Raw genomic sequence first — 26,309 nt, forward strand, 5'->3', positions numbered from 1 at the left:
GCTTCTAGGATCCTTCAGCAGGACTCTGCCAGTTGCTGCAGTGCAGGGGAAGTGGCCATATGGCAGAGCAGGGCAGGAGCTGCAGGCAGCAAGGGCAGAGAGGAGAAGGGAGCAGGAGGTTGAAGGGATCCTGGGCTGGGAGGACAGGGCAGAGCTGCTCAGGGCAGGAACCTTGCCAGCCCTTTGCCATGGTCAGGTTGTGGCTGCAGAGCAGTGCAGGTGAGTTGCTGCAAGTGCCTCTGCCAGCTGCCAAATGGCAGCAGTGGCAGGAGCTGTCAGGATGGCTGTGCTGGATTTGCTGGGGTGCAGCAGGAGAAGCTGGTGCAGAGCAGGACTTGCTGCTGCCCCCTCAGAGGCCCAGGGCCAGAAGGTTCCCTGTGGCAGGGCTGGCTGTGGGGTGGGAAGGTGGGGGTGCAGCCAGGGGTGCCCAGGGCTGTGGTGCAGAGCAGGGTCCTGCCCCCAGGGCTCTGTGTGCTGGGGCAGGGACTCTGCTGCCTGCCAGGCTCAGCTCTCAGCCTGGCCAAGGAGCTGCCACGGGGCTGGGGGAGAAGGGCTGTGGGGAAGGAACAACTCCTGGGAGGGCAGAGCAGGGCAGAGTCCTTCTGATCTCCACAGTGGGCTGCAGGGATGAGGGCTGGTCACAGCTCCAGATCAAAGCAGGAAATTTCCAAGAAGGTATTTGCAAGAGGCACAGACAGACAGGGGGTACCTTCAAGAGAATGAACCAGTTCTTTCAGTGTTATACTTTGGGTTGTCTGGGTGCTGTGTGTTACAGAGAAATCAATCTCTGAGCACAAGAGAAGACACTGAAACATGAACTCTGTTAGATTAGTGGAGATTGAACCTGAGAGTGTCAGACATTAAAATTGTCTTACAGGCAGCATCAGTGTCACTTTTTCAGCCCTGGGCCCAGGGAAGCAGCTGCTGACAGGGACAGCTCCAGGCAGCAGAGCCCTGGGCAGGGAGTGGGGGGCAAGTGACCCCAAGGCCTGGGGGAGGGTCATTCAAGCAGCTCTCGGGGCCCTTCCCTGCAACTCTGCTGGGCACTGTGTACTGGGTCATAGAAATGAGGATTTCTGCAGTGGAACTTTCCCAGTTGTGATGGTAAAAATGGAAAACACAGGTACAATTATTCTAAGGACAGACTAAGCTTCTGTTCTGCAGCCCCAGCTCTTCTGAGTCATTAGTGTAGAGATGGAACTTTTGTATTCAAGGTCTGTTACATCTGGCATTCCTTGTGTGTGTGGGATCTCTACCAAAAAAGTTTCATGTCCCACTGCAGCAGAGGAAAACTGATTCTTTGGCAGTGAATTTGGTGACATTTGACACATCGATTTCTTTTAGAAATGGAGTGGTTTTTTCACAGAGGTCTGTCTTAACTGTTCCCTGTCTTTTCCTTTTCTGAACAGGCCCTATGCTAAGAAACAACAAATGTCCAACAGCAGCTCCCTCACCCAGTTCCTCCTCCTGTCATTGGCAGACAGGCGGGAGCTGCAGCTCCTGCACTTCTGGCTCTTCCTGGCCATCTCCCTGGCTGCCCTCCTGGCCAACGGCCTCATCCTCAGTGCCGTAGCCTGTGACCACCACCTGCACACCCCCATGGGCTTCTTCCTGCTCAACCTCTCCCTCACAGACCTGGGCTGCATCTGCACCACTGTCCCCAAAGCCATGCACAATTCCCTCTGGGGCACCACAACCATCTCCTACATGGGATGTGCTGCACAGGCCTTTCTGCTTGTCTTCTTTCTTGGAGCAGAGTATTTCCTCCTCACCATCATGTGCTACGACCGCTACGTTGCCATCTGCAAACCCCTGCACTACGGGACCCTCCTGGGCAGCAGAGCTTGTGCCCACATGGCAGCAGCTGCCTGGGCCACTGGCTTTCTCATTGCTCTGCTGCACACAGCCAATACATTTTCCCTGCCCCTGTGCCAGGGCAATGGCCTGGACCAGTTCTTCTGTGAAATCCCACACATCCTCAAGCTCTCCTGCTCACACTCAGGCTACCTCAGGGAACTTGGACTCACTGTGCTTATTGCCTGTTTAATGTTTGGTTGTTTCATTTTCATTGTTTTCTCCTATGTGCAGATCTTCAGGGCTGTGCTGAGGATCCCCTCTCAGCAGGGACGGCACAAAGCCTTTTCCACGTGCCTCCCTCACCTGGCCGTGGTCTCCCTGTTTGTCAGCACGTTATTCCTTGCCTACCTGAAGCCCCCCTCCATCTCCTCACCATCCCTGGATCTTACCCTGTCAGTTCTGTACTCAGTGGTTCCTCCAACACTGAACCCCTTCATCTACAGTCTGAGGAACCAGGAGCTCAAGGATGCCCTGAGGAAACTGATAACTGGGTGTTTTTCAGAAGCAATAAACTCTCCTTCTTCTACATGTTATGTACCTCATTAAAGACCAATCCTGTTATGGACTTCATTTAAGGCCCACCATACCTTCTCTATTTTTTGCTTCTGATAAGAGTGTTATTTTTGTGAGAATTTGTTCACATAAAAAAATCTTTATATATACAAATATATCTGTAAGGATATATAGAAAAATATCTTTTTATATATAAACATCATTTTCAATTCAGTGTTTGCCTTTGTAGCCTGGCCCACAGGCTGTACAAATTTGGAATTGTACTCACTGTGTGCTTAAACCAAATAAAGAACTCTGCATTGGCTTGTTTGCCTGACATCTTTCCTCTCTGACTTCTCTGCAGCTGCAGGGTTGGTACCTCTGTGCAGAGCTGGGCCAGAAAAGAGTCCCAGCAGAGCAGCACTACCAGGGAGCAGCAGCCCTTCTCCTGCGTGGCCTCCTCTCCCTTCCCTTCCACACTGTCCTGCAGAGCCCTGTGTTGTTGGAGGCCTCAGTGCTCTGGCAGTCGGTGCCAGTCCTGCTGCAGGACTGTCCAGGGACTGCAGGCAGGGACAGCCACGGGCACTGCTGGCCCAGAGCTGACCTCTGCAGCAGCACTGCCATCCTGCAGGGGCATCTCCTCAGGCCAGGGCCTCAAAGCTTCCATCTGCTTTCCACTTGGCTCTCCAGGAGGTGCCCAACACAACGCCCTGCAGAGGAAAACAGCAGTGACCAGCACAAGGGGGGCAGTGCTCAGGGTGGGGGCACCCAGCAGTGCCCTGGCACAGCCAGCGCCGCTGCCAGCACTGGCCTCTCACCCCAGGCCATGGGGCTTGTTCTTCCCTCCAAGGAGGGACAGCAAATGACCAGCTCAGCAGTCCATGTTTGCACTGCATGCACAAGACATGCCCATGTGTCACGACTTGGGGCTGGGGGGTGGAAGGCTCAGACAAAGTTGATGGCAGAAGCTGTCTTGTTGAGCTATGAGGGGCAGAAAGGACCCCCTTGCTTTCTAAATTCCTTCTCAGAGAGGAGCCTGGGGGTGGCTGGATCAATCTCAGGCTCAGATTTTGGTTTCGATTGAAGGAATTATAGAGGTGTGATTTAATCACTCTGTCCTGCAGGTTTTAATGATGGTAAATGAGAAATATTTCTATAAAATGAATTATTTATTATGACAAATGACTAGACAATTGATCAGACAAGGAACAGAAGAAAGACCTTAAATAGAATTATTTACTACGCAGTACAAAAGCCAAAACCTCCTAGCAGTATAGTGTAAGATAGGACAGTGCAGTCTATCAAAGTCATTCTATTAAAGCAATTGGATCAAAGCCAGCAAATAGAAACAATCCTGAAGCAGAGATTGAGGGAACTCACCCCACAACCACAGGGGGTAGTTCTCTCTCTTTCACTTTACCCATGGAGAGTGACCATGAAGAGCTGTCCCTGCTTCATGGCAGAAGCTCCACACACTTCAAGGAAGTCTGGGGAAGAATCCAACACATGAAAGTTGGACGGGGCATTTATAGTTATCAAGGGTTTGACTGCTGGACGTATTTGCAGGCCAGGGAGCAGCTTCTCTGTCAAATCGTGCTTCAAAAAGCAGGATGTGTGTTTGAAGTTTCATGAAGCATTTTGGGTTTAGCACAATTCAACATTAAAAACAGCACCTTGACAACAGCAGTAACTCACTACAGAGAGCTTGAACTGTGTGCATTCTCTGACCATTGTTTAGGTATTCTTAGAGTAGAGTATCCTGCCAGAAATGGCCCCTTGATTCCATGACGTTGCAAAAACTGTCAGGGTTCCTTTGGTTCCATGAGGCCTCTCAGTGTCACAACAGATCCTTGGTTCCATGAGGTTCTGGAGTGTCTCAATGGCCCTGATGATTTGAGTTTCAACAATGTCCCAAGATTCCATTGGTTCCATGAGGCCCTGCAGTGTCACAATGGGTCTTTGATTCCAGGATGTTCCAAAACATCCCAGGGTTCCCTTGGTTCCAAGAGGTTCCCCAGGGTCCCACCAGCCCCGTTGATTCCAGGAGGCCCTGCAGTGTCCCAATGGCCACTTGGTTCCATGAGCCACAGCGGCTGCCGCCAGCCTCTGTGCCCGGAGCCGCCGCTGCCACGGGGCTGCCGCACTCACCGCCGGGGTTGCCGCTCGCGCAGCCGCCGCTCTGCCCCGGCTGCACCGGGACCCGACACCGCCTCGGGCCTGCGCTGCCGCCTCAGCGGCCACAGGCACAGAGCCATGGGGGGACCTTTGCTCTGCCACTGATGGGGCCTGCCTTTGTTCTGCTTGGGGCTGGGCTTTAGGAAAATTGCTGCTCATTTTCATGCTCCACTGGAACAGCTCCTGAATTCCAAAGGTTTCCTAATCCAGGGGAGGGGTTTCTATGGCATCGGAGGTGCCGCCCCTCGGGACACATTGTCAATAAACCATCCAGCTGACTGGGATGGGTGTGAGAGCTGGGGAACACAGGATAAAGAGTCATCCCCTGAAAACCTTGGAATGTTCCCTACCTGAATCAGAATCCAAATGGAACAGTTTGGATACAATTCCCAAATACTTTGGAAACTCCAGTCATTCCTGACACCAGGATGGAAATTCAGCAGATAACTCAAGCCAGTCCCCTTGGGAGCCCACACCCAGCAGGGCTGAGGGAGGCCCTGGCAGCTCCCCAGCACCTCCCTCTCAGTGGGACACCTCTGGCAGCCTCTCCCAGCTCGGGAACCCTCCAGTTTGCAACACTCCAAAGACCCTCGCTGATGCCCAGGACAATTCTGATCCCCCTCCACAAACACTCCTCCAGCTGGGACCCTTATCTGGTGGGAAACACAAAGGGATTTGGGGGAGTGTTTCCCTGACAACCAGGAGAATTTTGGAGAGGGACCTTTGCACACCCAGCTCTTGATGTGTCCACACATCTCTGCCTGAGTGTGGGTGTGAATTGACTGTGGTGGGAATGTCGTTGTTGTGAATCTACAATCTGTTGTTGTGATGTTGTTTAACATCAGTCACTGTTAAAATTGTAGCAAATGCTATTGAACCACTTGATAACTGTTCAATTGGTCAATGATTAAGTGCTACTAATCTCTTTTGACCCTTGTCTTTGGATCCAAATCCTTTGTGCCCTGACCCTCTTGCATCCCAAGGCTCTGTGTAAATCATTCCTATTAATCAAAAAATATATATTTTTCATGACTTCCACTTTAAAATCTTCCTCCTTAGCTAAACTTAAAAAAGAACTCTAATTAGCTGTAGACGTCTTGAAGACTTGAAGACAATTAAAGGAATAGAAATAATTTGTTTTTCAGTGTTTTAATGGATCCCACAGTGTGTTTGGAGTTGCATCAGCTGTCAGTCCAAGATGGGCCATGTCAGAACTGGTGAAGATAGGAGGTAAGGAGCAAGGTTGATCGTACAGGGTCAGTGGATCTCCTGAGGAGACACTCAGCATCAAGATCACTTGGAGAACACCTCTATCACCTCTTCTCTGAACTACAAAATATCCACCATTGAATTAAAAAAAATACAACTTTTGAAGACTTGTTTTGAAATTGCCTTGAAGACAATTAAAGGAAGACAAAGAGATCCTGAGGGATTTCTGGAATTTAATGAGCCCCACGGTGTGTTTGCAGCCCAGCCCATGATGCTGAGGTACTGAGAGAAGATTGAAGCAGGTGCTGAAGAAGTCAGAAGCCAAACTGCAAGTGCCTTGAAGCATTGCTGGGCCCCACTGAGGGCAGGCACTGCCAAAGCCTCCCCAGGGACTCCTTGGAGCAGCTCCTTGGAGGCCAGGAGTGCAGGCAGACAAAGGCTCTGGGCAGGCCCCTGCAGTGCTGAGCAAAGCCTGCCTTGGTTTTGTGGAGCACAAAGGCCAAGGCCTGAGCCCCAGGCCCTGGCCCAGCAGATCCTGTCCCTCCCGGCTGGCTCAGGGCTGTTTGGGGGGCACTGGGATGGGAGGGGGAGGAACAACAAAGGCCCAAAACTGGGCAACCCCTGCCAGGCTGCTGAGGGAGGGGCGAGGCAGAAACCAAGGGCAGAACCTGCCAGGCAAGTTGGTTGTGGTGGCCTGAGTGGCAGAGGCAGCTGCCAGAGGCAAGGGGACAAAGGCCTGGGTGCCTTTGGGCCTTGCAGCCCTGCCAGAGCCCTTGGCCATCTCTCCTGCAGGCTGTCCTGCCCTGGCCCTGCTGCTGCTCTGGCCTTGCAGGCTGCACACACCCCTCCTGCTTTCCCACCCCCCTCCCAGCAGCATTTCTGGACCCTCCCTGATGTCTCTGCACCAGCTCTGGCTGTTCCCTGGAACACAAAGCCATGGGGCTGATCCTGACTCCCTCTGGGTGACCTCTTGCAGCAAAAGAGTCCCTGTTAACTGAGTTTTTTTTCTTCTCTTTCAATCTGAACCTTCAATGCTAGTCTTCATGGAGATTTCATTCTATTTCCAATATAGAGAAAAGCTCCATCCTGTCAGATCTCCTCTAGACCCTCTCCAGTTCTTCCTCCTTCCTCCACAATGGGGAACCTCACAGACAGACAGACCAGTCCATACGCGGTGACCCCAGGGCTGAGTCCAGAGGGGTGACAACTCCCTTGTCTGGATGCCCACAGTCCCCCTAAGGCAGCCCCATGTGCAGTTGGCCTTAAATCAAGGGACCATTCTGATTCTTTGTAACGTCACAGAATCAAGTGGCACCGTGACACTGCAGGGCCTCATGGAACCAAAGGAATGCAGGGACACTGTGGAATGTCATGGAACCAAGGGCCCACTGTGACATGTGGGGTCTCTTTGGAACAAAAGGAACCCTGGGATATCTCAGAACCTTCTGGAACCAGAAGGTTCTGTGCGTCCCCAGAACTCCATGGAATCAAGCAGAGCCGCTGCCTCCCCACCGGAGTCGCCGGCTCTGCTCCACTTGGACTCCTCTGGAGTCAGCGTGTTCTTGGGCAGCACAACTTAGATCAGAGAGTTTCCCACATTTTGCTTTGCCCCCTCTTTCCCCTGGTTTAATTTTTGTTCTTTGTTCATTTAGGGAGAAAAGGGGGAAGGGAGGCACGTGTTGATCCCTGTGTTTACAAAAGGGATTTGGGGCAGTGGGGGAGAGAGGAGGCAATTTCTCTCTCTGTTGTAGTTTTGAACTGTTTTGTTGGTAACTCTGGTTTTACTGTAATATTTCTTGTCAGTGAACTGTTTTTTTTTTCACTTATACCTCCTTGTATTTTGTCTCCCTGCAGTGGTGGGGAATAAAAGAGTGAATTCATTTTATTGGAGTTCCCACCCTAATATGTGTCTTTAAACCAGGACAGGTTGCTCAAGGGCTCTCTGAAATTTGGCATCATTCACGAAGGACTTGAAAACACATTTTGTCCCAATGTACAGAGAGATAATAAAGATGTTCTCTAGTGGTGTTCAAGGGCTGGTCACTGAGGGATTTCATTCAGAAGTTGCTGCCAAGAGGACTTTGTACCATGGATTTTATTTGACACTCTTCGTTCAGCCAACTTCCCACCCACCACATCTTCCACTTCTTCAGTCCAGCTCTCACCACTCTGGCCATAAGGAGACCACAGGAGACCATGTCAAGGACCTTAATAAAGTCTGGGCACACAACACCCTCTTCTATTCCCTCTCACAGGGGTTCTGCAATCCCTGCCTTGTCCTTCCCATGCCTGGCAATGGCTGCAGGAGGACTTGCCCTATCCCCTTCCCTGCTGAGCCTGAGCAGTCTGGAACTCTGCCAACCCTCCTTGCTGCCCTGTTTGCAGACTGGTTCCATGTCTGCCTTTGCCAAGGCCCCAGGAAGCTCTGGGCTGGCTCTGGCCTTTCCAAGGGTTTGGGAGAGGTCTCCCAGTGACACTGCCCAGCCTTCTCAATATCCCTGACACCAAAACCTTTGCGATATCCCACACTTCCAGTTTAGTGCCCAGGACACAACACAGGTTGTCCTGGTGGTTCTGAAGACGTAAAAGGGATTTCTTCCTCGAGGCCAACCCCTTCAATTGGATTTGAGTGCAGCTGAAAGGTTTCCTCAGCACTTTCCCCAGTACCTCCCTGCCCTGAAGGTTTGTGGCCATCAGGCTGGAGCTGAGGGGGTTGGGCAGGTGCCTGAGGAGGGGGTAGAACAAGGGCTGTGTCCAACTGTGCCAGGAGGGCTGTGCTGGGCAAGGAGGAGGAGGCTGCAGAAAACAGTGGCACTGGGGAGGGGAGAGGAGCAGCTGGAGAGACCTTGTGCCTGCCCACGCTGGGCAGGAGCTGCCCCAGGATGGCAGCTCTGAAGCACTCCCAGAATGTCCCTGGGAACAGGAGGGGAAGACTGGATCTGAAAATGAAACCTGGAAAGCAAAGAGTAGGAGTGTCATGGGGACACTGCAGGAGAGTTCCAGCCCTGGAGCAAGGTCACAGCAGAAGTGACCCAGTCCATGCAGTGGTCTCAGAAGATCTCACAGCATCCTGGAGATGCTGGAAGGGAGCCCAGCTCTGCTTCACAAGTTCCCAAGGCCTGTCGCTGCCTGTGCTCCAAGGGCTTCCAGCCCCCAGGACTGTGCTCAGAGAGCACTCAGGCCTTACAGGGAGAAAGGGGCTCAGGAGGACAGTGTGGAAGTGGTAAGAGAGCAGCTCTGCAAAGACCAAGCACTGCTGCTCCCTGGCAGTGCTGCTGGGCTGGGATTATTGTCCCCTTCCCCTTTGCAAATACACCCTGTCCTGCAGTGTGCTGTCCTTTAGGAACAGCTAAGATGAAGGGTCTTGGACAGAGAAGGCACTGCAGGGTCCTTTATTTTGTTTAAATACTCAGAGAGCACAATTCATCTTTGGGTGAAATTCAATGGGTAGACACTAAATTAGAAGGCAGATGCATAATAATATATCATTGCACAGAAAATTATTGCTAGAAGAACCTGATGACCTCCACGAAAAACCAGAGCAGGAAGGCTGGTCCATTAAGGAGTCCCATTCTGAATGCTACACACCAGAAACCTGGCACATAATTGCTCCTGAAAAGCATCCAGTCATCATTTTCCTCAGGGCATCCTTGAGCTCCTGGTTCCTCAGGCTGTAGATGAAGGGGTTCAGGGTTGGAGGAACCACCGAGTACAGAACTGATAGTGCAAGATCCAGTGTTGGGGAGGAGATGGAGGGGGGCTTCAGGTAAGCAAATGGGCCAGTGCTGACAAACAGGGAGACCACGGCCAGGTGAGGGAGGCAGGTGGAAAAGGCTTTGTGCCGTCCCTGCTGAGAGGGAACCCTCAGCACAGCCCTGAAGATCTGCACATAGGAGAAAACAATGAAAACAAAACAAGCAAATACTAAAGAGATGGAAAACAAGAGAAGCCCGAGTTCCCTGGTGTAAGAGTGTGAGCAGGCGAGCTTGAGGATGGCAGGGATTTCACAGAAGAACTGATCCAGGGCATTGCCCTGGCACAGGGACAGGGAAAATGTATTGGCTGTGTGCAGCAGAGAATAGAGAAAGCCAGTGGCCCAGGCAGCTGCTGCCATGTGGGCACAAGCTCTGCTGCCCAGGAGGGTCCCGTAGTGCAGGGGTTTGCAGATGGCAACGTAGCGGTCGTAGCACATGGTGGTCAGGAGGGAAAACTCTACTGACATGAAAAAGACAAAGAAAAAGAGCTGTGCAGCACATCCTGTGTAGGAGATGGTTGTGGTGCCCCAGAGGGAATTGTGCATGGCTTTGGGGACAGTGGTGCAGATGCAGCCCAGGTCTGTGAGGGAGAGGTTGAGCAGGAAGAAGCCCATGGGGGTGTGCAGGTGGTGGTCACAGGCTACGGCGCTGAGGATGAGGCCGTTGGCCAGGAGGGCAGCCAGGGAGATGGCCAGGAAGAGCCAGAAGTGCAGGAGCTGCAGCTCCCGCCTGTCTGCGAATGGCAGGAGGAGGAACTGGGGCATGGAGCTGCTGTTGCACATTTGTTGCCTCTGGACATGGGGACCTGTTCAAGGAGGAAAGGACAGTGATTGTACAGGGCAGACTTCTCTGGGAAAAGCCCTTTCTCATATGCCCATCCCTGCTCCTCAACACCTCCCCCTTGACCATGTCCAGGTGTCCTTCCTTCCCCGTGGTTGCTGGAGCCCTGATTGCTGCTGGCCAAGTGCTCTGTGAGCAGCAGGACCTCAGCCTGCAGGACATTGGGCAGTCAGCCCTGCTCCCCCCAGTCAGGGCACGGGAACAGTGAGGGCAGGGCCAGTCCTGGGGGGTGAACTTTGACAAAGAATCTGCTCCTAAGGCAGAGCAGCTTGTCAGCAACAGCACTGCCAGGGTGCAGGCAGGGGGATGGCAGAAGGCAGAGGGAGAGATTCTGCTGCGCTGCAGGAGAACAGAGAGGCCTGTGAGGCAGGAGGATTGTCTGAGGCCTAGTGCAGAGTGAGGGGAGCTGCTCTGTCCCTCTGTCCTGTGCCCAGCTGCCCTGCACTGGCACCTTTCTGAGACACAGCTCAAAGTTACACTCCTGTGTTCCCCTGGAGAGCAGAGGGACCCACGGCAGAGAAATGGGCTCCCCCCTTTTCCCAAAGTCAGGGACAGTCGGCTCATTCCCAGCCTCCCAGAGCCCAGAGCCCCATGGGACACAGAGAGCTGGGACCCCTCCTTGCTGTGCTCAGCCCTGCACAGGAGGAGCCCCAGGGGCTGGGCCTGACTCTGCAGCTCAACCTGCCATTCCCAGAGAGCCTGTCAGCAATAGCAGCAGCACCTGAGCAAGGCAAGGAGAGAGACAGCCAGGCCCTGAGGAAAGGCTTTCCCTTCCCAGCCCTTCACAGTCCCTCCCAGGCAGCCCCAGGGCAGGACAGTCATCCTCAGGCCCTGCTCAGCAGCAAATGGCACAGGGCAGCAGAGATGCCCTCCATCCCTCGTGCTGCTCTGCCTGCCCAGGAGATACCTGAGGGCCCAGAGCCCCCGGGCTGAGGGCTGTGCTGGCTGGGAGGGGACACAAGAGCTGTGCTGCTCAGGGAAGGGGTCTGCACTGCAGGGCAGGGCCGGGAGGTGCCACATCTGCTCTGCAGCAGGGCTGCCCTCAGCATTCCCTCCCTCCCTGCCCATGTCTCTGCTGCCTGGAGCTGTCCCAGCTGGGAGCTGGTCCTTGGGCCCTGTGGTCCTTCCCTGCCAGTGCTCCCAGAGCCCAGCTCAGCCCCTGAATGCACAGCTCAGCCCTGCAGCTGCTCGGGCTGCACAGGGATTAAAGAAGAGCTCAGCCCAAGCCCGGGGACAGTGGGAAGGTGTTACTGATCCAACCTCCTGGATGTGGAGGCTGGTGAGGGTGAGGGAACTGGCTGAGGTTCTCAGGAAACATCAGTACGATGTTTTACGAGTCTCAGCCCCTGCTCTTAACTGTCCAGCTGAGTTTCCATTCCTACCAGGTTGAAAGAAAAGTAGAAGCACAGATTGATGAAAGCAGAGACTCAAGCAGGAAAGTCTGGCCCTGAAGGTGCTCATGAAAAGTTGCAGCAAAATGACCTGGCCATGAGCTGGAGCTCTGAGCAGCCCTTGCCCAACCAGCACCCTCTCAACAGCAGAAGAAACTTGTTCTGCCCTGCCAAGAGTCACTCCTTCCAGCCACAGCTTCACTCCACAGTGCTGTGGGAGCTCTCCAGGAAGAGGGAGAGGTGACCCCAGCAGTGACAGATCCCCTGCCCTGGCAAAGAGCCCTCTGGGCTGCAGGACCACCCTGCTCTGCAGGACAGCCCTGGGCACCCCTGGCTGCACCCCCCCTTCACACCCTGCAGCTGTCCCTGGAAGGAGCCGTCCTGCCCTGTCCCTCTGATGGTACCACAGGGAAGCCCTGCCCTGGAGCTCCTCCTGCTCCTCTGCAACAGAGAAACTGTGGGAGTCCTCCTAAAAGATCCTCCAGGCTGTGGGATGTGCCAGCTTTGGCAGATTCCTCCAGGTACACAAGCAACACTGTCCTCCTGCACAGACTTACCATGGAGAGGCTGTGAAAATCTCTCCCCCACTGAAGGTTCAGCTCACTGTCTTTCCAATCCTGATTCCCTTTAACCTTTTCCTGCCTTGCTCCCTTCCCCTCGGTGCTGCAGGCAGTGCCCTCAGCCCTGCTGGGCTGTGCAGAGGAGCTGCTCACCAGCAGAGCTGTCTCTTTGAAGCTCTTCTTGCTTGACAGGAGCTCTCTGTGTGCCAGGAGCCCGGCCCAGCTCAGCAGCACAGCAACAGCCCCAGGCATTTCATGACCCTCCAGGGGGTTTGATGTTGTTTACATGAGACTCAGTCCCCGAGAGTAATTCCAAACAACTTTTCAAGAAGTCACAGTGAGATGGAAACACTAAAGTTTCTTGTAGTGCTAATGAGTCTCATTGAAGGACACAACTGAGAACGTGTCCCCAGGTTCCCGTTAGAGCAGAAAACTGCAGACAGTGATGACAAGGATGGACAAGCAAGGGAAAGGTGGCTCTGATGCGGAATAAACATTGACTTGTTTCCTTAATCCAAAGGGCCAAGTCCTGACCCCCAGCCCCTGGGAAGGCAGATCCTGTCCCTGCCTCATTCCTCAGAGCTCTTCCTGGGGCACTGGGATGTGGGATGTGCAATGCCAAGGGCAGGACCATGGGGTGGCACCTGCCAGGCTGCTGAGCAGGGACAAGGAGGCCAGGAGGCCCCAGGGCTGCAAGGGGCACTCCCCTCCTCCTGGCCTCAGGGGCACAGACAGTAGCCCTGGCCAAAGGCCTGCAGAAGGTGGCTGTGTCAGGGCCTTTCAGCTTCTCCCCCTCCCTGTCTCCTCTCCAGCCCAGGCTGTCCTACGGTGTCCATGCCCTGCCCCTTTCCCTGCAGGCTGTCGTCATCCCCCCGGCTGCCCCACCTGGCTGGCACCTTCCTGCACTGACATCTCTGCGTCCTCCCTGGCTCTTCCTGCACACACAAAGCCTTGGCCTCATCCAGACTCCTTTTTTTGTGACATATTGCACCACAACACGGACCTGGCCACCAGCCCTGCCTGTGCCACTGCCCCTCGCCAGCAGCACCCGGCAGACGTGCCCCGGCAGGGCTTCTTGCCCTCCTTGTCCCCAGCCAGGCCAGCCTGGCCCCCTTAGGGGTGTGCCCACCCTGCTGCTGAGACCCGGCCTCCAGGGCTTCTGCCACAGGGCTGGGAGAGGCCTCGGGAAAGCACCAGAGCAGCCGACTGGCAGGGAAGGAGGTGGCTGCCTGGGGGCTGCTTATGGTCTCTGCCCCCCAAGTCCTGGGGACCTTTCCCTTCACCCTGCCCCTCGGGGACTGCGCACAGTCTGTCCCCTCGCAGCCTTCTGCCACCCACCCCCTCACAGATTCCCCTCAAGGCTTCCCACTCCCTTGTCCCATCAGGGCCTCCACAGCACCTCACCCCTTCCTGGCCTCCCAGCACTCCCGTCCCCTGCGGGTCTCCCCCAGCCCCACCAACCTGCCCGGCAGCGGCGCAGCCCTGAAGGAGCTCCAGAGGAGCCGCTCCAGAGGCACTTGGGAGCCCGGAGCAATCCAGCCAGCAACACACAGGCAGGACACAGACGCTGCTTCCTGGCTGGGGGAGGGCTTGTGGCCATCTCCAAGGACAAGGTGCTCAGGGATCCCCACAGCTCCAGCCTCTGCCCCTCCACTCTGCTGGAAACGTTGAGGCTCCAGCAGAACCACCAAAGGCCAAGAGGCTTCTACCCACTTTTGCTGGCACACTGCACAGCGGGGCAAGTGTTGCTGAGCACAGGGAGCCCTTTTCCCCTCTTCCCAAAGGCCCTGTGCACACTGGGCACCAAAAAAACCTCCTGGGCTTCTGTATGTGATAACATGGATGTAATATTCCCATGCTGGGCTCAAAGGAGGTGCTTGCAAGGAAGAAGCATCTTCCCCACAGGCTCAGGTGGCTCCAGGAGATGGAGCTTCCTGCATCAGTTCTCCACAAAGCTGCAGCAGCCCAGGCAGACACTGCCCTGCAGAAAAGGTCGGGCCTGCCACGCCCTGCACAGCCAGTCTTGGAACTGCTGGAATCTGCAGTAGGGAACCGTCTGTACAACTCTCGGCACGTAGCAGTGTTGAATTGCCAGGCCTGCCATGGTGAGTCTGATGTCATCTGTCACACATCCACGGGCTGGAAGAGGCAGCAACGGAGACTACCAGAATGGGAAGAATGGAGTTCTCCGTACAGTTCTGATGATGTGGAGCGTTTCAACGGCCAGGTTTGAGACAGCAGGGCTGTCATCAGAAATGCCTTGAAGGGCTGGAAGAGAAAGGAAGAGAGCCAAGGTGAGAGACCAGGGGTGTGGGGACATGAGGAGCCCCTCCTGCCAGGGCCATCCCAGCCAGCTCTTGCCATGGCCAGGAGGGAGCAGGGCCCAAGGGGATGAGCTGGAAGGTGCCCTCGCTCACCTTGGCAGATGAGCTGCAGCTCTGGCTGCTCCTGCTTCATGGACCTGGCGGCGATCCCTGGGAACACAGAGCCTGTCAGGCCCCAGAGGCACAGGTCCCCCGCAGCGGCGCTGCCAGCCCGGCCACACGGCCTCCTGGCCTGGCAGGGCTGAGCCCGGGGCCTTCCCGCATGGGGACGCCCCAGGGCTGGGCTGGCACAGGGCGGCAGCAGGCGCCAGGCCACTCGGGGCTCCACATGCCCTGGGCCGCATCCTGCTGCCGCTGCAGCAGCCGGGGCTGGGGCCAAGCTGCAGTGGGGCGGGGAGGGACCCCGGCCTTGTGGCTCACCCAGAAACTTGATGGCCAGCTTTCGCAGGGGCTCCTCTGGGCTCTCCAGGGACGGCAGGGCCTGGCGCACGTACTGGCCCACTCGGCTCCTGTCCTTTTCCAGCTGCAAAGAGCGCCAGGGCACGGAGGGAAGGCTGGGCTCAGGCTCTGCCCCTTGGCCGGGTGCTCCCTGCCCCCAGCACGGGGCTCCCCTGCCCGCAGAGCCCTGAGGCCCGGCCAGCAGCCGCTGGGGCCGGGCTCTGGGGGGAGCAGAGGGCTGGGTGTTCCTGGCGAGCCAGGGACTGGGGCTTTGGGGCCATCCTTACCAGGCACTCGGGAAACCTCCACGGCTGCTCCATGGTCACCAAGTGCTCAAGGTCCCTCCACTTCAGGAACCTGGCTGCACCAAACAGTGCTCTCCGAGAGGCCTGCACAGCAACAGAGGGCGGGCCATGGCACCGCAGCCCAGGGCACAGCACCCGCATCCCTGTGCCAAGGCCAGGAGGAGGCTGCAGGCGACCATGGGCCAGGGCAGGAGGCACAGCAGCCTCCTGCCATGGGGACACCAGAGCCCACGAGTCCTCACCTCTGCCACACGCTGGTTCTCCTCGTGCCAGTTGAAGTAGAATGGCACCAGACTCAGGTACACGGGTGGCTTTAGGCTCTTGCTCCTCTCTGTCGCCTCCATCACCTCCCGGAAGAGGAGCATGGAGAGCTGCTGCAGCTGGCTGTGCTCCTGGTGCAAAGGAAGAGGAAAAGACCTCAGCACTGGCTTCTCCAGGCCCACTGGGGCACAGGTCTGAAAAGACACTGGGCCCAAAGTTTCCTGGTAGCACTCAGTGCCCACAATGAGGGGCACAGAGCCTTACGTTGTCAAAGAGTGGCCGCAGCGCCTCAAGCAACTTCAGGGCAATTGGGCTGGATATTTGGATGATTTTCAAGCCCAGTACATTGATGAACGCAGAGAGAGTCATCTGAACTGCGTCCGTGTCTGCATCCTGCAGTAGCTCCAGGAGGCTTTCATTCAGGCTCCGGATGCTCTTAGCCTGTGTGGAACACAATGCTGTGGTGCAGCCCCACGCTGCTGCCGCGGGGCCCAGAGGCCAAAGGTGCGTCCCAAAGGAGTCGGGCAGCTGAACGGGGAGGAGGAGAGTGGGAGCAGCTGGCACAGCTGCCAAAGGCCAGCCAAGGCCAAGCTACTGCCTTGCACAGCCCCACGCTGCCGGCCCGGCTTCAGCCCCTGCCCCCTGCTCACCATTGAGGGAGCCTTGCTGAGCACCACCAGGCCTCGGAGCGCCAGGCGACGCCTCTCCGGGCACTGGCTGCGCAGGCGCCTTGAAATTATCTGCAGGACGCTGGGCCCACATTGTCTGGGGTTCAGGCAGTGCAGGACCTGAAAGGCAGGGAGCAGTGACGGGGGGCCCGGCCGGCAGGAGCCCGGACCCGCCCGGGGCTGGGCCCAGGCAGCAGCACAGGGTGCAGGCACCGTCCCGGGCGACTGCAGCTGTGAGAGGGCAGAGAGGGGGAGGCAACTGGGCCAGGCAGCGCTCGCCATCAGGCTCACCTCCACCAGGAAGGCCAGGGCAGGCAGTTCCCACAGGGGCTCTTCCCTGCTGAGCCGTGGGAGCAGGCTGACGGCGATGCTGCGGCAGATGGAGCGGGAGACACGGCACAGCTCCCTGCAAAGGGGAATAAAGGTGCCAGAGACCCTGAGCCAGGTGAGCAAAGCTCTGCTGGGACTGACTCACACAGGCCTGGTCTTTGACCACCAGCCCAGGAGAGGACTTGGGCACTTTGGGAGGTGGCTCCTCCTGTACAGCCGCCCCTCTCCGCCTTTTCCACTCTACTCAGCCATCCCTGGCTGCCAAGACCCTCTGGCCCAGCAGCACGGGCACTGTGTGGGGTGGCCTGTGCACAGGGCAGAAATGATGGGAGCAGTGGGGAGAAAGGGCTCTCACCTGGCCAGCAGACCCACTGCATAGTGGTGGCTGTCAGCCTTGAGGAGCATGTCCCAGACACACTTGCGAGCGATCGCCATCAGCACGTCCTCATCCAGCAGCTGGAGCAGCAGGGCTTTAACGGTCTGCACTGCAAACCTGTGTGCAGAGCACAGCCCAGGTCAGGCACAGAGCCCTGGCCCCAGCCCCGAGGGCGTGGCAGGGAGAGGGGACTGGGATGGAGCACCTGTTGGGGTTGGGGGGAAGGCTGCGCTGCTCCTGGCATCGCCTCCAGAAGGTCTCAACCCCCTCTGACATCTCCTCTGTGCTGATGAAAACTTGGAAGAGCAGAGTCAGAAGGAGGCGGGGGAAATTGTCCTTCACTGCTCCTGGGCACCAGGACAGCTGGAGGATCTCCCAGAGTGCCACAGTTGCCTGCCAAAGACAAAGCACCCAGAGACAGCTCGCAGGGCCCAGATGTCCATGTGGCAGGGCCCAAGAGTGGCAGGGAGAGGTCAGGGGAGACACAGGGGGATCCCCCAGCCTGGTGTCCCTGAACCTGCCTGTAAGGCAGGCCTACAGCCCAGTGCCTGGGGCAGGGAGAAGCAGTGGTGAGGGAGGATGGAAAGGAGTCCCAGAGGCAACGTGGGGGCGAGCAGAGGCCAACTCAAGAAACTCACAGCCAGGGCAAAGACATCCCTCTCATCCCCATCAGAGGTGCGTCTCCTGTGCGCTGGCCAGTATTCCAGCACACGGAAGAGGATCTGCAGCACCGGCTCCTTAGTCCCTCTGGAGGAGACGAGCGTCTTCCACATGGTGCGAGCAGCTCTGTGGAGTCACAGCTCTGGCTCAGGGGGGTCTGGGACACAGCTCTGTGGCCTGGGCAGCTGCGGGGCCCAGGTGACAGAGCCACAGTGCCTTGTGGGGCAGGGAGGCAGGCTGGCCTCAGGATTGGGGGCTGCCATGCCAAAGCTGGCAAAGAGAGGAGCTGGAGTGTCCGGGAAGTCTCCATCTCTCTGGCACACCATTTGAGACAGGCTGTCCAGGGGGATGGGGTCTAAAGGTAGGTGAGCCCTCAAGGCAGGTGGGCCCCATACCTGTCACAGGCTGGGGCAGAGCGCAGCAGGGTCACTGCAACATCCACGGGGTGTGCCTCGGTCAGCAGGACAAGAGTCTTGTCCAGCCTGTGCTCAGCAGACACGTTGGATGTGAGCCACTGGTGGATGCACCTGACTATGGCCGGCACCTGGAGGGGACACGAGGGACAGTTGGAGAGCTGCCAGAGCCAGTAACTTACCCAGCTTCCCCCAAGAAGTGCTCCCCTTGCCACCACACTCTGCTGGTCTCAAAGGCTGAGGGGACCCAGAGCAGCCAGCATGAGGGGTCACAGCATCCCTGGGGGACTGGAGCCCTGGCCACAGGCTGCTTACTTGCTTCGCTTTGTAGACACCGTTCTGCACAAGCAAATCCAGCAGGGCAGCACTGGTCTGGGCACTGAAGAGGTCCGAGTTTGCCGTGTCCCCAGTGGCCATGAAAGTGGCCTCTTCATGCCAAATGCATCTGATGAATCTGCAAACCAGCTACAGGAGAAAGGCAAGGAAGAGAGAGGGATGTCCCCTGGAGGGCTGGGACAGCGGTGCTGGGCTGAGCAGTGAGAGCAGGCCCAGCCCAGGCGGGGATGGCTGCAGGTACCTGTGCTGCCCTGCGGAAGCGGCCACGGGCACGGAGCTGCTCTTCTGTCCGCTCCTGGCCTGCATCTGGCAAAGAGCGAGCGCGCTCAGAGCTGAGGGGGTGCGGGAGAGGCCGGAGAACACAGCCCAGGCCTGGGCTCCAGGAGCAGGCAGGGCCAGCCCCGGGATGCCCAGTGGATGGAGCACGGCTGCCAGGAGATCAGCCCTGGCCCCTCTGCCCCCCTCCCTTTCCCTGGGCATGTCCAGAGGGGATGGGACAGGATGAGGCCAAGCGGGCTGCAGCCACCAGCCCTGTGGCCCAGCTCCAGCACTCACCCTCCTGCGGGGGCTGCACCTGCTGCACCTCTTCAGGCTGCTGTGTTGGAGCAGCCCCAGGGCTTTCCTCCTTCTCCTCCTCCTTCACCCAGGCCAGCTTGGGCACCGTGGGGGGTCTCTGCTGCATGTCTCTGTCTGGCGTTATGGCTACCTGCAGCAGAGATGCCATGGAAAAGCTTTGGCTCCTCAAGTCCTGCAGTCATGCCTTGAAGGCAGCTGCAAGAGAGAAGCCTGGGAATTGCCTTGCCTCATCCAGTCCCACTGTCTGGCCTCAAGGGCATCTGCCCCAGGGACTGGACATGCCTTGAGCAGCCCCAGGTCCCCAGGTCCCACAGTCTGGCCTGGGGATGCACAGGGGAGAGGTGGAGAGCTGCCAGAGTGAGCAACTTGCCCAGCTTCCCCTGAGAAAGGCTTCCCTTCCCTGCACACTGTGCCAGCCTCAAAGGCTGAGGGGGCCCAGCGCACCCAGCTTGGGGGCCACAGGCTGCTTACTTCAGCAGAGACAGCTCTCTCCTCAAGAAACTCCAGGCTGGGGGTATCGGCCAGGCGCTGAACAGGCGCGGCGTCAGTGCTCGCCACGCCCTCCGTCGTTGTGGCGTCGGCCTCCTCCGTGAGCTCAGGCAGCACAGAGTCACAGTGTGACACGGCATCGGTCGATGTGGTGTCCCAGTGGGTTGTGTGATCACTGGTTGAGGTGTCACACTTTGCTGGGACAGCAGTCGACGTGGTGCTGACATCAGGCTGTGCCTTCAGCTGGGTCGGGATGGTGTCAGGCTGGGCCTGGACATCAGCTGGTGTGATCCTGGACTGTCTACGCCGACTGCGCATGAATTTCATAAATGTCTGCAGGAGAAAGAAGGGCAGGGAAGAGAGGGATGTCCCCTGGAGGGCTGGGACAGCAGTGCTGGGCTGAGCAGTGAGAGCAGGCCCAGCCCAGGCGGGGATGGCTGCAGGTACCTGTGCTGCCCTGCGGAAGCGGCCACGGGCACGGAGCTGCTCTTCTGTCCGCTCCTGGCCTGCATCTGGCAAAGAGCGAGCGCGCTCAGAGCTGAGGGGGTGTGGGAGAGGCCGGAGAACACAGCCCAGGCCTGGGCTCCAGGAGCAGGCAGGGCCAGCCCCGGGATGCCCAGTGGATGGAGCACGGCTGCCAGGAGATCAGCCCCTCTGCCCCCCTCCCTTTCCCTGGGCATGTCCAGAGGGGATGGGACAGGATGAGGCCAAGGAGGCTGCAGCCACCAGCCCTGTGGCCCAGCTCCAGCACTCACCCTCCTGCGGGGGCTGCACCTGCTGCACCTCTTCAGGCTGCTGTGCTGGAACAGCCCCAGGGCTTTCCTCCTCCTTCTTCCTCCGCAGCAGCCTGAGCAGGCTGAAGCGTCTCCCTGCCATGCCACAGTCTGGTGTCGAGGGCACCTGCAAAGAGAGACGCCTCGGAGAAACTCCGGGCCACTAAGTCCTGCAGAATGGCCTTGAGGCCACCTGCCACAGGGATTGGAGACACCTCGGAGAAGCTCCGGGTCTCCAAGTCCTGCAAAAGGGTCTCGAGGGCACCTGCCACAGGGATTAGAGACACCTCGGAGAAACTCCGGGTCTCCAAGTCCTGCGGAAAGGCCTCGAGGTCACCTGAAAGCGAGAAAATCCTCCAAAACGCTCCGGGTCGGCAAGGCACGAGTTGGCTGCGCGGGGGCTCCGCACAGCACCGCTCTGTCCCGTCCTGTCCCGTCGCCTGCTCCGAGGAGCACTGTTGACACTGTGGCCGTGTCACCAGCAGCACCTCTGTCACCACGGGTCATAAAGGGCCCTTGGACACCCTGCCCCCTTCCATCCCACCGGCCATGCCCAGCGTGTCACAAAGGGCCCTGGCACACAGTGCCACGTGGCCTGGGGCCTCCCCCAGCCCTGCCAACCTGCCCCACCTTGGAAGGAATCCACTCTCTAAAGTATCTAATCTGGCTGGACCTGAACTGTAGGAACGGCCCAAGAAATGAGCAAACACTCCCCTGCTGTGCCTGCTCACGGCAGCACAAGGAGCCCCCTCGGCCGCCGACGCAGCCGCAGTGGGAAGGGCACGGGGCCTTCCACACAAGCTGGCACGGCCTCCTTGGGAGAAGTGCTGGCTGCTGGCCATCCTAAACAGGGGGGCTGACACCAAGAAGGAAGGTGTGGGCAAGGGCATCAATGCTGCTGGGAGCCCTTTGGCCAGGACTGCACCCAAATCAGCAGTCCTGGCAAGGCTGCTGCCCGTCTCCTGCCCCAAAGAGCTGTGGCCCCCTGTATTAGTTGGTTTGAATACACGTCCAGAATAAAGACAAGTGCAACAGACATTCAAACACTACAAAAAATCTTTTATTGCAGTGAGAACAGAAAAAACTACTGGCAATGAGAATCAAAAGCTAAAAAAGAATACAAAAAAACCTGCTTTATCGGTTGGTATTCATACAATACTACAGACAGCTTTTAATAGAGTATTAACTAGAAAAAAGGGAATTAAAAGGATACCAGAAAAGAATATAAAACATTGGCTTTCTCGGTTGCTTCCTCTCAATAAACTGTGCTGACCCACACAGACAGGTCAGGGCTGCCAGGATCTGCAGCAGCTGGTCGGTGCCCATGCTTAGTGGGCATCCCCATGGAACAACACAGTCTCCATGGCAGGATGAGTATTGCTCACCCCAGCAGTCCTGACACCCCATTTTATCAGCTCCACATTACACCACGTAGGGCCAGTACGCAGTATAAGGTGATGCCTGAGTGGCAGCCAAACCCCGCCTGTTCATCACCTGAGAGCAACAGTCTGTGCATGCCCTGCTGTGGGGTAAGGGGCCAGCGACCCCTGCCCACAGAATCTGCCTCTCACCAGCATCTTTCTCACCCCTGTGTATGACCTCTACCACTGTGTTTCAAGGGTAGATGTATCTATCTTGCAATATGTAGCAAAACCAAGGAAGAACTGAGCTCTGATAATAGGGGATATCAAGCTGACTTGCTAAAAAGCACAATGGACCTTACAATTCGCTTGTGCCATGAAGTTACACTGTACCAAACTCTGGCTGGTTTCACATCCTAATCTGATTTCTTTCTCATGCCTCTATGCTCCACTGATCATCTAATTCAAAAGTACCCCCCTTACAGACATGAAACAGTTTAAAGTCCTGTAGATGTAGAGATGAAAAAGTCATATCTAAAATGTAGTGCTAGCTTGTTCCTAAGCATTTCCAAAATTCCTTCCCATCAGGTGCCAGGATGGGTGGGCAGGAGGTGACTTGCTTTGTTCAGACCATTCTTGTACGTGTGACTGCTGCCCTTTCACCCCTCTCCCCCTATTTCTGGGTTGGTTTCTAGAGCTGTTTTTGAGAGAAACACTTTTTCCAATCTCGCACGTGAATATTTTCAAAGAAATACAAGACACGAAAATCTAGTAAAACCAATATTTAACAAAATGGTGAAATCACACTCCTTTATGTCCTCTGAGTACTCTGCTACTGACAGTTTGTGTAGTTCTCCATATACTGGAAATGTAACAAAAGATCAAGCAATTTTCTGTGTATTCTTTGTTTCCTTTTCAATTTTTTTTCTGTCATCAAATTGGCTGCAGGATTTGGTCCTGTCTTTGTGGAGGATGAATGCCACAGGGGCTACAGGAAAGGAATTAGTCCTGAGGTGTGTTTCCTGCTTAGACATTGTAGCAGAGACATTGTTCTCTCCGATCAGGAGGCTGCACTGAAATTCAATCTCTTTTACTCTCAGAGATGAATATTTCAGGTAGGATCAGAAATGAGCACAGGATCCTGGGCAGTGCTGAGCCTTCCCTTGGGGGTGGGCACTCTCCTGTCCCAGCCCTTGGCTTCTCTGCAGGAGGGCTCCTGTCCTGCTCTGTCCAGCACAGCTGCACCTCTGGGCTGGCACAGGGGACACTTCCCAGAGCTGCCCTTTCAAGCAGCGCTGCCCTGCTCTCAGCACAGATCTTGGTGGGGTTTTTAAAGAGGAATCTGTGTGGGAAGTCATCTTCAAGGCAGCCCAAGGGAAAGTGCAGGGCAGATGGGAAACAGACTGAGAGGCACTGCAGTTCTCCTGGCACTGCAATAAGCAAGGTAGAGCTGAGCCCTTCTGCCTGTCCTGGCTCAACACTCTTCAGATTTGTCATCAGAAAAATTTGCCCTAAGAAAACACCCCTCAGGTTTTATGATTGTAAATAAAAAACTCAGTAAAAATTATTTTAAGGGCACACTGTGCCTCTTTTCGGTAGCCCAAATTGCTCCAAGACAACAGTACAGGAATTGAACTTTTCCATCAAAGCTGGATTCCATGTGACATCCCCTTTGATCATGAGAGCTGTACCAAACCAGCTCGATGTCTGCACTGCAGCAGAGCAAAACTGAGTCCTTGGCAGCACATGGCCAGAGTTCCTGCTCCTCACAGCACCCTCAGCCAACATAAACCAGGAAAAGGAAATAAATTTAATTTTGGCAGTTTTTCTATTCAAAACTGAAGTGTCTTTGCTTAGAGAGATCTGTCTTAATTGTTCCATGACTTTCCTTTTCTGAATAGGGACCCATACCATGAAACAACAAATGTGGAACAGCAGCTCCATGGCCCAGTTCCTCCTCCTGGCATTTGCAGACAGGTGGGAGCTGCAGCTCCTGCACTTCTGGCTCTTCCTGGCCATCTCCCTGGCTGCCCTCCTGGCCAACGGCCTCATCCTCAGCGCCGTAGCCTGTGACCACCACCTGCACACCCCCATGGGCTTCTTCCTGCTCAACCTCTCCCTCACAGACCTGGGCTGCATCTGCACCACTGTCCCCAAAGCCATGCACAATTCCCTCCAGAACACCACAACCATCTCCTACATGGGATGTGCTGCACAGCTCTTTTTACTTTTCTTTTTCATGGCAACAGAGTTTTATCTCCTCACCATCATGTGCTACGACCGCTACGTTGCCATCTGCAAACCCCTGCACTACGGGACCCTCCTGGGCAGCAGAGCTTGTGCCCACATGGCAGCAGCTGCCTGGGCCACTGGCTTTCTCAATGCTCTGCTGCACACAGCCAATACATTTTCCCTGCCCCTGTGCCAGGGCAATGCCCTGGGCCAGTTCTTCTGTGAAATCCCACACATCCTCAAGCTCTCCTGCTCACACTCAGGCTACCTCAGGGAAATTGGGCTCATTGGGGTTACTGCCTGTTTATCATTTAGTTGTTTCATTTTCATTGTTTTCTCCTATGTGCAGATCTTCAGGGCTGTGCTGAGGATCCCCTCTCAGCAGGGACGGCACAAAGCCTTTTCCACCTGCCTCCCTCACCTGGCTGTGGTCTCCCTGTTTGTCAGCACTGCCACATTTGCCTACCTGAAGCCCCCCTCCATCTCCTCCTCATCCCTGGACCTGGTGGTGTCAGTTCTGTACTCGGTGGTGCCTCCATCACTGAACCCCCTCATCTACAACCTGAGGAACCAGGAGCTCAGGGTTGCCATAAGGAAAATGATGACTACATGTTTTTTGAGAAGCAATAAAGTCCATCTTTTCTTCTGCAGAACACTCATTGTATAACTCATTTTGGGCCCAGCCTGCCTTCTAAAGCTTTTAATAGTGGTGGTGGTGGTGGATTTTCCTGGGTTTTTACTTCTGTTCATGTCATTAAGACTGAAATTTTATTCTTCATCCCATATAGAATTCACTGTCTATCTCTTTTTTCTTTTTGACCCACAAAATATACCAATCAGGAATCATGTTTGGTATGCATTTAAACAAAATAAAAGTTTGTGCAGAAAGATATTTGTCAAACATCCTCCCTGTGATAGTTTTTACATGAGGAATCACAATTTCTAAGTGTAAGAAAGGACACAAATTCTTTTTTTTCCAGATTCTTCCTCCAAGACCTCCCCTGAAGCTGGAGGGCATTTCCATGTTTGCAGATGTGGAATGTGGAGGGGAAAAGAGCCCCAGCACTGCCAGGGAGCCCCAGAACTGGGTCTGTTCAGAGCTGCTCTCTTTGCACTCCCACCCTCTCCTTTCCTGTCCGTGCCCAAGGCCTGAGTGCTCTGGCAGCTCAGTCACTGTCCTGCTGTGGGTCAGGCCTGTGAGCACAGGCAGGGACAGGCCCTGGGCACTGCTGGGACAGGGCTGGGCTCCACGACAGCAGTTCCAGCAGCAAAGGGGTTCCCCTCCAGGCACTTCCTGAAGGCTGAGGTCTTTTCCCAACACTGGTGTTGAGAAGAATTCCAAGGAATAGACTCTCCAAAGTCTTGTTGCTTTGCTTGTTTCTCCATGGAGACAGTGCAGTGAGGTCAGAGACCCACTGGGACTTCAGGGACTGAGGGCTGGTTCAGATGTTGTGTGTTGGTGGCCAATGGCCAATGGAGGTGCCAAATGATCTCCAAGTCACCTGCCTGGGGCTCTGCAGCTTGTGAGGGCTCTGATGGCAGGTGAGTACTTGTCTGTAGGAACTCAGGAAGTGCAGGAGAGCACAGAGGATCTGCAGGGACAGCCCATCCCATCCAGTCAGCAGGGAATGGAGCCCTGGAGCAGAATCCTGCCCACACTGAAGTCACCCAGAGATCAAGTCCTAAATCTTGCTGTGAAGTGGCAAACAGAGCTCTGCAAGCCCAGGGGACACAGCAGGTACAGGGAAAACTCTTACAAGTGACTTCTCTTGACCTCAATGAACTTCCCCAGGTCAATCAAGAGCAGCCCCCAAAGCCATGTCCCAGCTCTGGAACAAGGTAGGGCCCCTCTGAGCCCCCTCCATGGCCACACAGGAGCGTCTGTGGGAGGTGGTCAGTGGCAGGGAGCACCATCAGCTGGCTCTGCCTCCCAGCTGGAGCAGCACAGCCCAACAGAGTCCTCCATGGCCCCAGGCCCCACAGCCCCCCTGCTCTGCAGAGCAGCCCCCCCAGCTCAGGGGCTGTGGGGAGCACGGGCAGGGGGTGCAGGAAGGGCTGCTCAGGCCAGCACAGACGTGTTCCCCTGGGGAAAGGCTCTGTGGGGAGCTGGGATGTGCCAGGAGAAGAGCAGGACACCCTGTGTGAGCAGAGGGGTCATGGAAAGAGGCTGCCCTGGCCCTGGGGAAAAGAGGGGGCAAAGCAAAATGTGGGAAACTCTCTGGTCTGAGATCAGTTGTGCTGCCCAAGAACACGCTGACTCCAGAGGTGTCCAAGCGGGGCAGAGCCGGCGACTCCGGTCCGTGTGGCGATGGGGGGGAGGCAGCGGCTCTGCTTGATTCCATGGAGTTCTGGGGAGGCACAGTGGCCCCTTGGTTCCAGGAGGCTCTGAAATGTCTCAGGGTTCCTTTGGTTCCATGAGGTCCTGCAGTGTCACAGTGACCCCTTGAGTCCATGAGGTTCTCCAGTGTCACAATGGCCTCTTGATTCC

At 56.1% G+C, this 26,309-nt stretch overlaps 3 protein-coding genes, 1 long non-coding RNA gene and 1 pseudogene across 4 annotated transcripts; 2 read left to right on the forward strand and 3 right to left on the reverse strand.

Moving 5' to 3' along the window:
- The first annotated feature begins 1,416 nt into the window (after positions 1–1,416).
- Positions 1,417–2,469, forward strand: LOC116781520 (olfactory receptor 14A16-like). The gene has a single exon (XM_032677186.1). It carries the CDS (start codon positions 1,432–1,434, stop codon positions 2,401–2,403), a length of 972 nt encoding a protein of 323 aa, XP_032533077.1. The 5' UTR covers positions 1,417–1,431; the 3' UTR covers positions 2,404–2,469.
- Positions 2,470–9,176: 6,707 nt separating this feature from the next.
- Positions 9,177–10,285, reverse strand: LOC116781519 (annotated as a pseudogene).
- A 4,043-nt stretch (positions 10,286–14,328) lies between these two features.
- Positions 14,329–19,685, reverse strand: LOC116781531 (maestro heat-like repeat-containing protein family member 6). The gene is made up of 16 exons (XM_032677194.1): positions 19,438–19,685; positions 18,946–19,096; positions 18,632–18,696; positions 18,370–18,519; positions 18,037–18,185; positions 17,620–17,767; positions 17,187–17,374; positions 16,961–17,098; positions 16,567–16,681; positions 16,258–16,506; positions 15,872–16,048; positions 15,589–15,738; positions 15,329–15,430; positions 15,024–15,126; positions 14,697–14,753; positions 14,329–14,547 (listed from the first exon to the last, which is right to left on the reverse strand). The coding sequence occupies exons 2-16, from the start codon at positions 19,070–19,072 to the stop codon at positions 14,441–14,443; spliced, it is 2,025 nt and encodes a 674-aa protein (XP_032533085.1). The 5' UTR covers positions 19,073–19,096; positions 19,438–19,685; the 3' UTR covers positions 14,329–14,440.
- Positions 19,686–19,694: 9 nt separating this feature from the next.
- Positions 19,695–20,259, reverse strand: LOC116781521. The gene is made up of 3 exons (XR_004354895.1): positions 20,211–20,259; positions 19,903–19,967; positions 19,695–19,788 (listed from the first exon to the last, which is right to left on the reverse strand). It is a non-coding gene; the product is annotated as an uncharacterized LOC116781521 (long non-coding RNA).
- A 3,254-nt stretch (positions 20,260–23,513) lies between these two features.
- Positions 23,514–24,674, forward strand: LOC116781512 (olfactory receptor 14C36-like). Its single transcript, XM_032677181.1, has one exon. It carries the CDS (start codon positions 23,514–23,516, stop codon positions 24,486–24,488), a length of 975 nt encoding a protein of 324 aa, XP_032533072.1. The 3' UTR covers positions 24,489–24,674.
- Positions 24,675–26,309: the final 1,635 nt, after the last annotated feature.

This window comes from Chiroxiphia lanceolata (assembly GCF_009829145.1).
Source record: "Chiroxiphia lanceolata isolate bChiLan1 chromosome W unlocalized genomic scaffold, bChiLan1.pri scaffold_51_arrow_ctg1, whole genome shotgun sequence".
NCBI classification, from domain to species: Eukaryota; Metazoa; Chordata; class Aves; order Passeriformes; family Pipridae; genus Chiroxiphia; species Chiroxiphia lanceolata.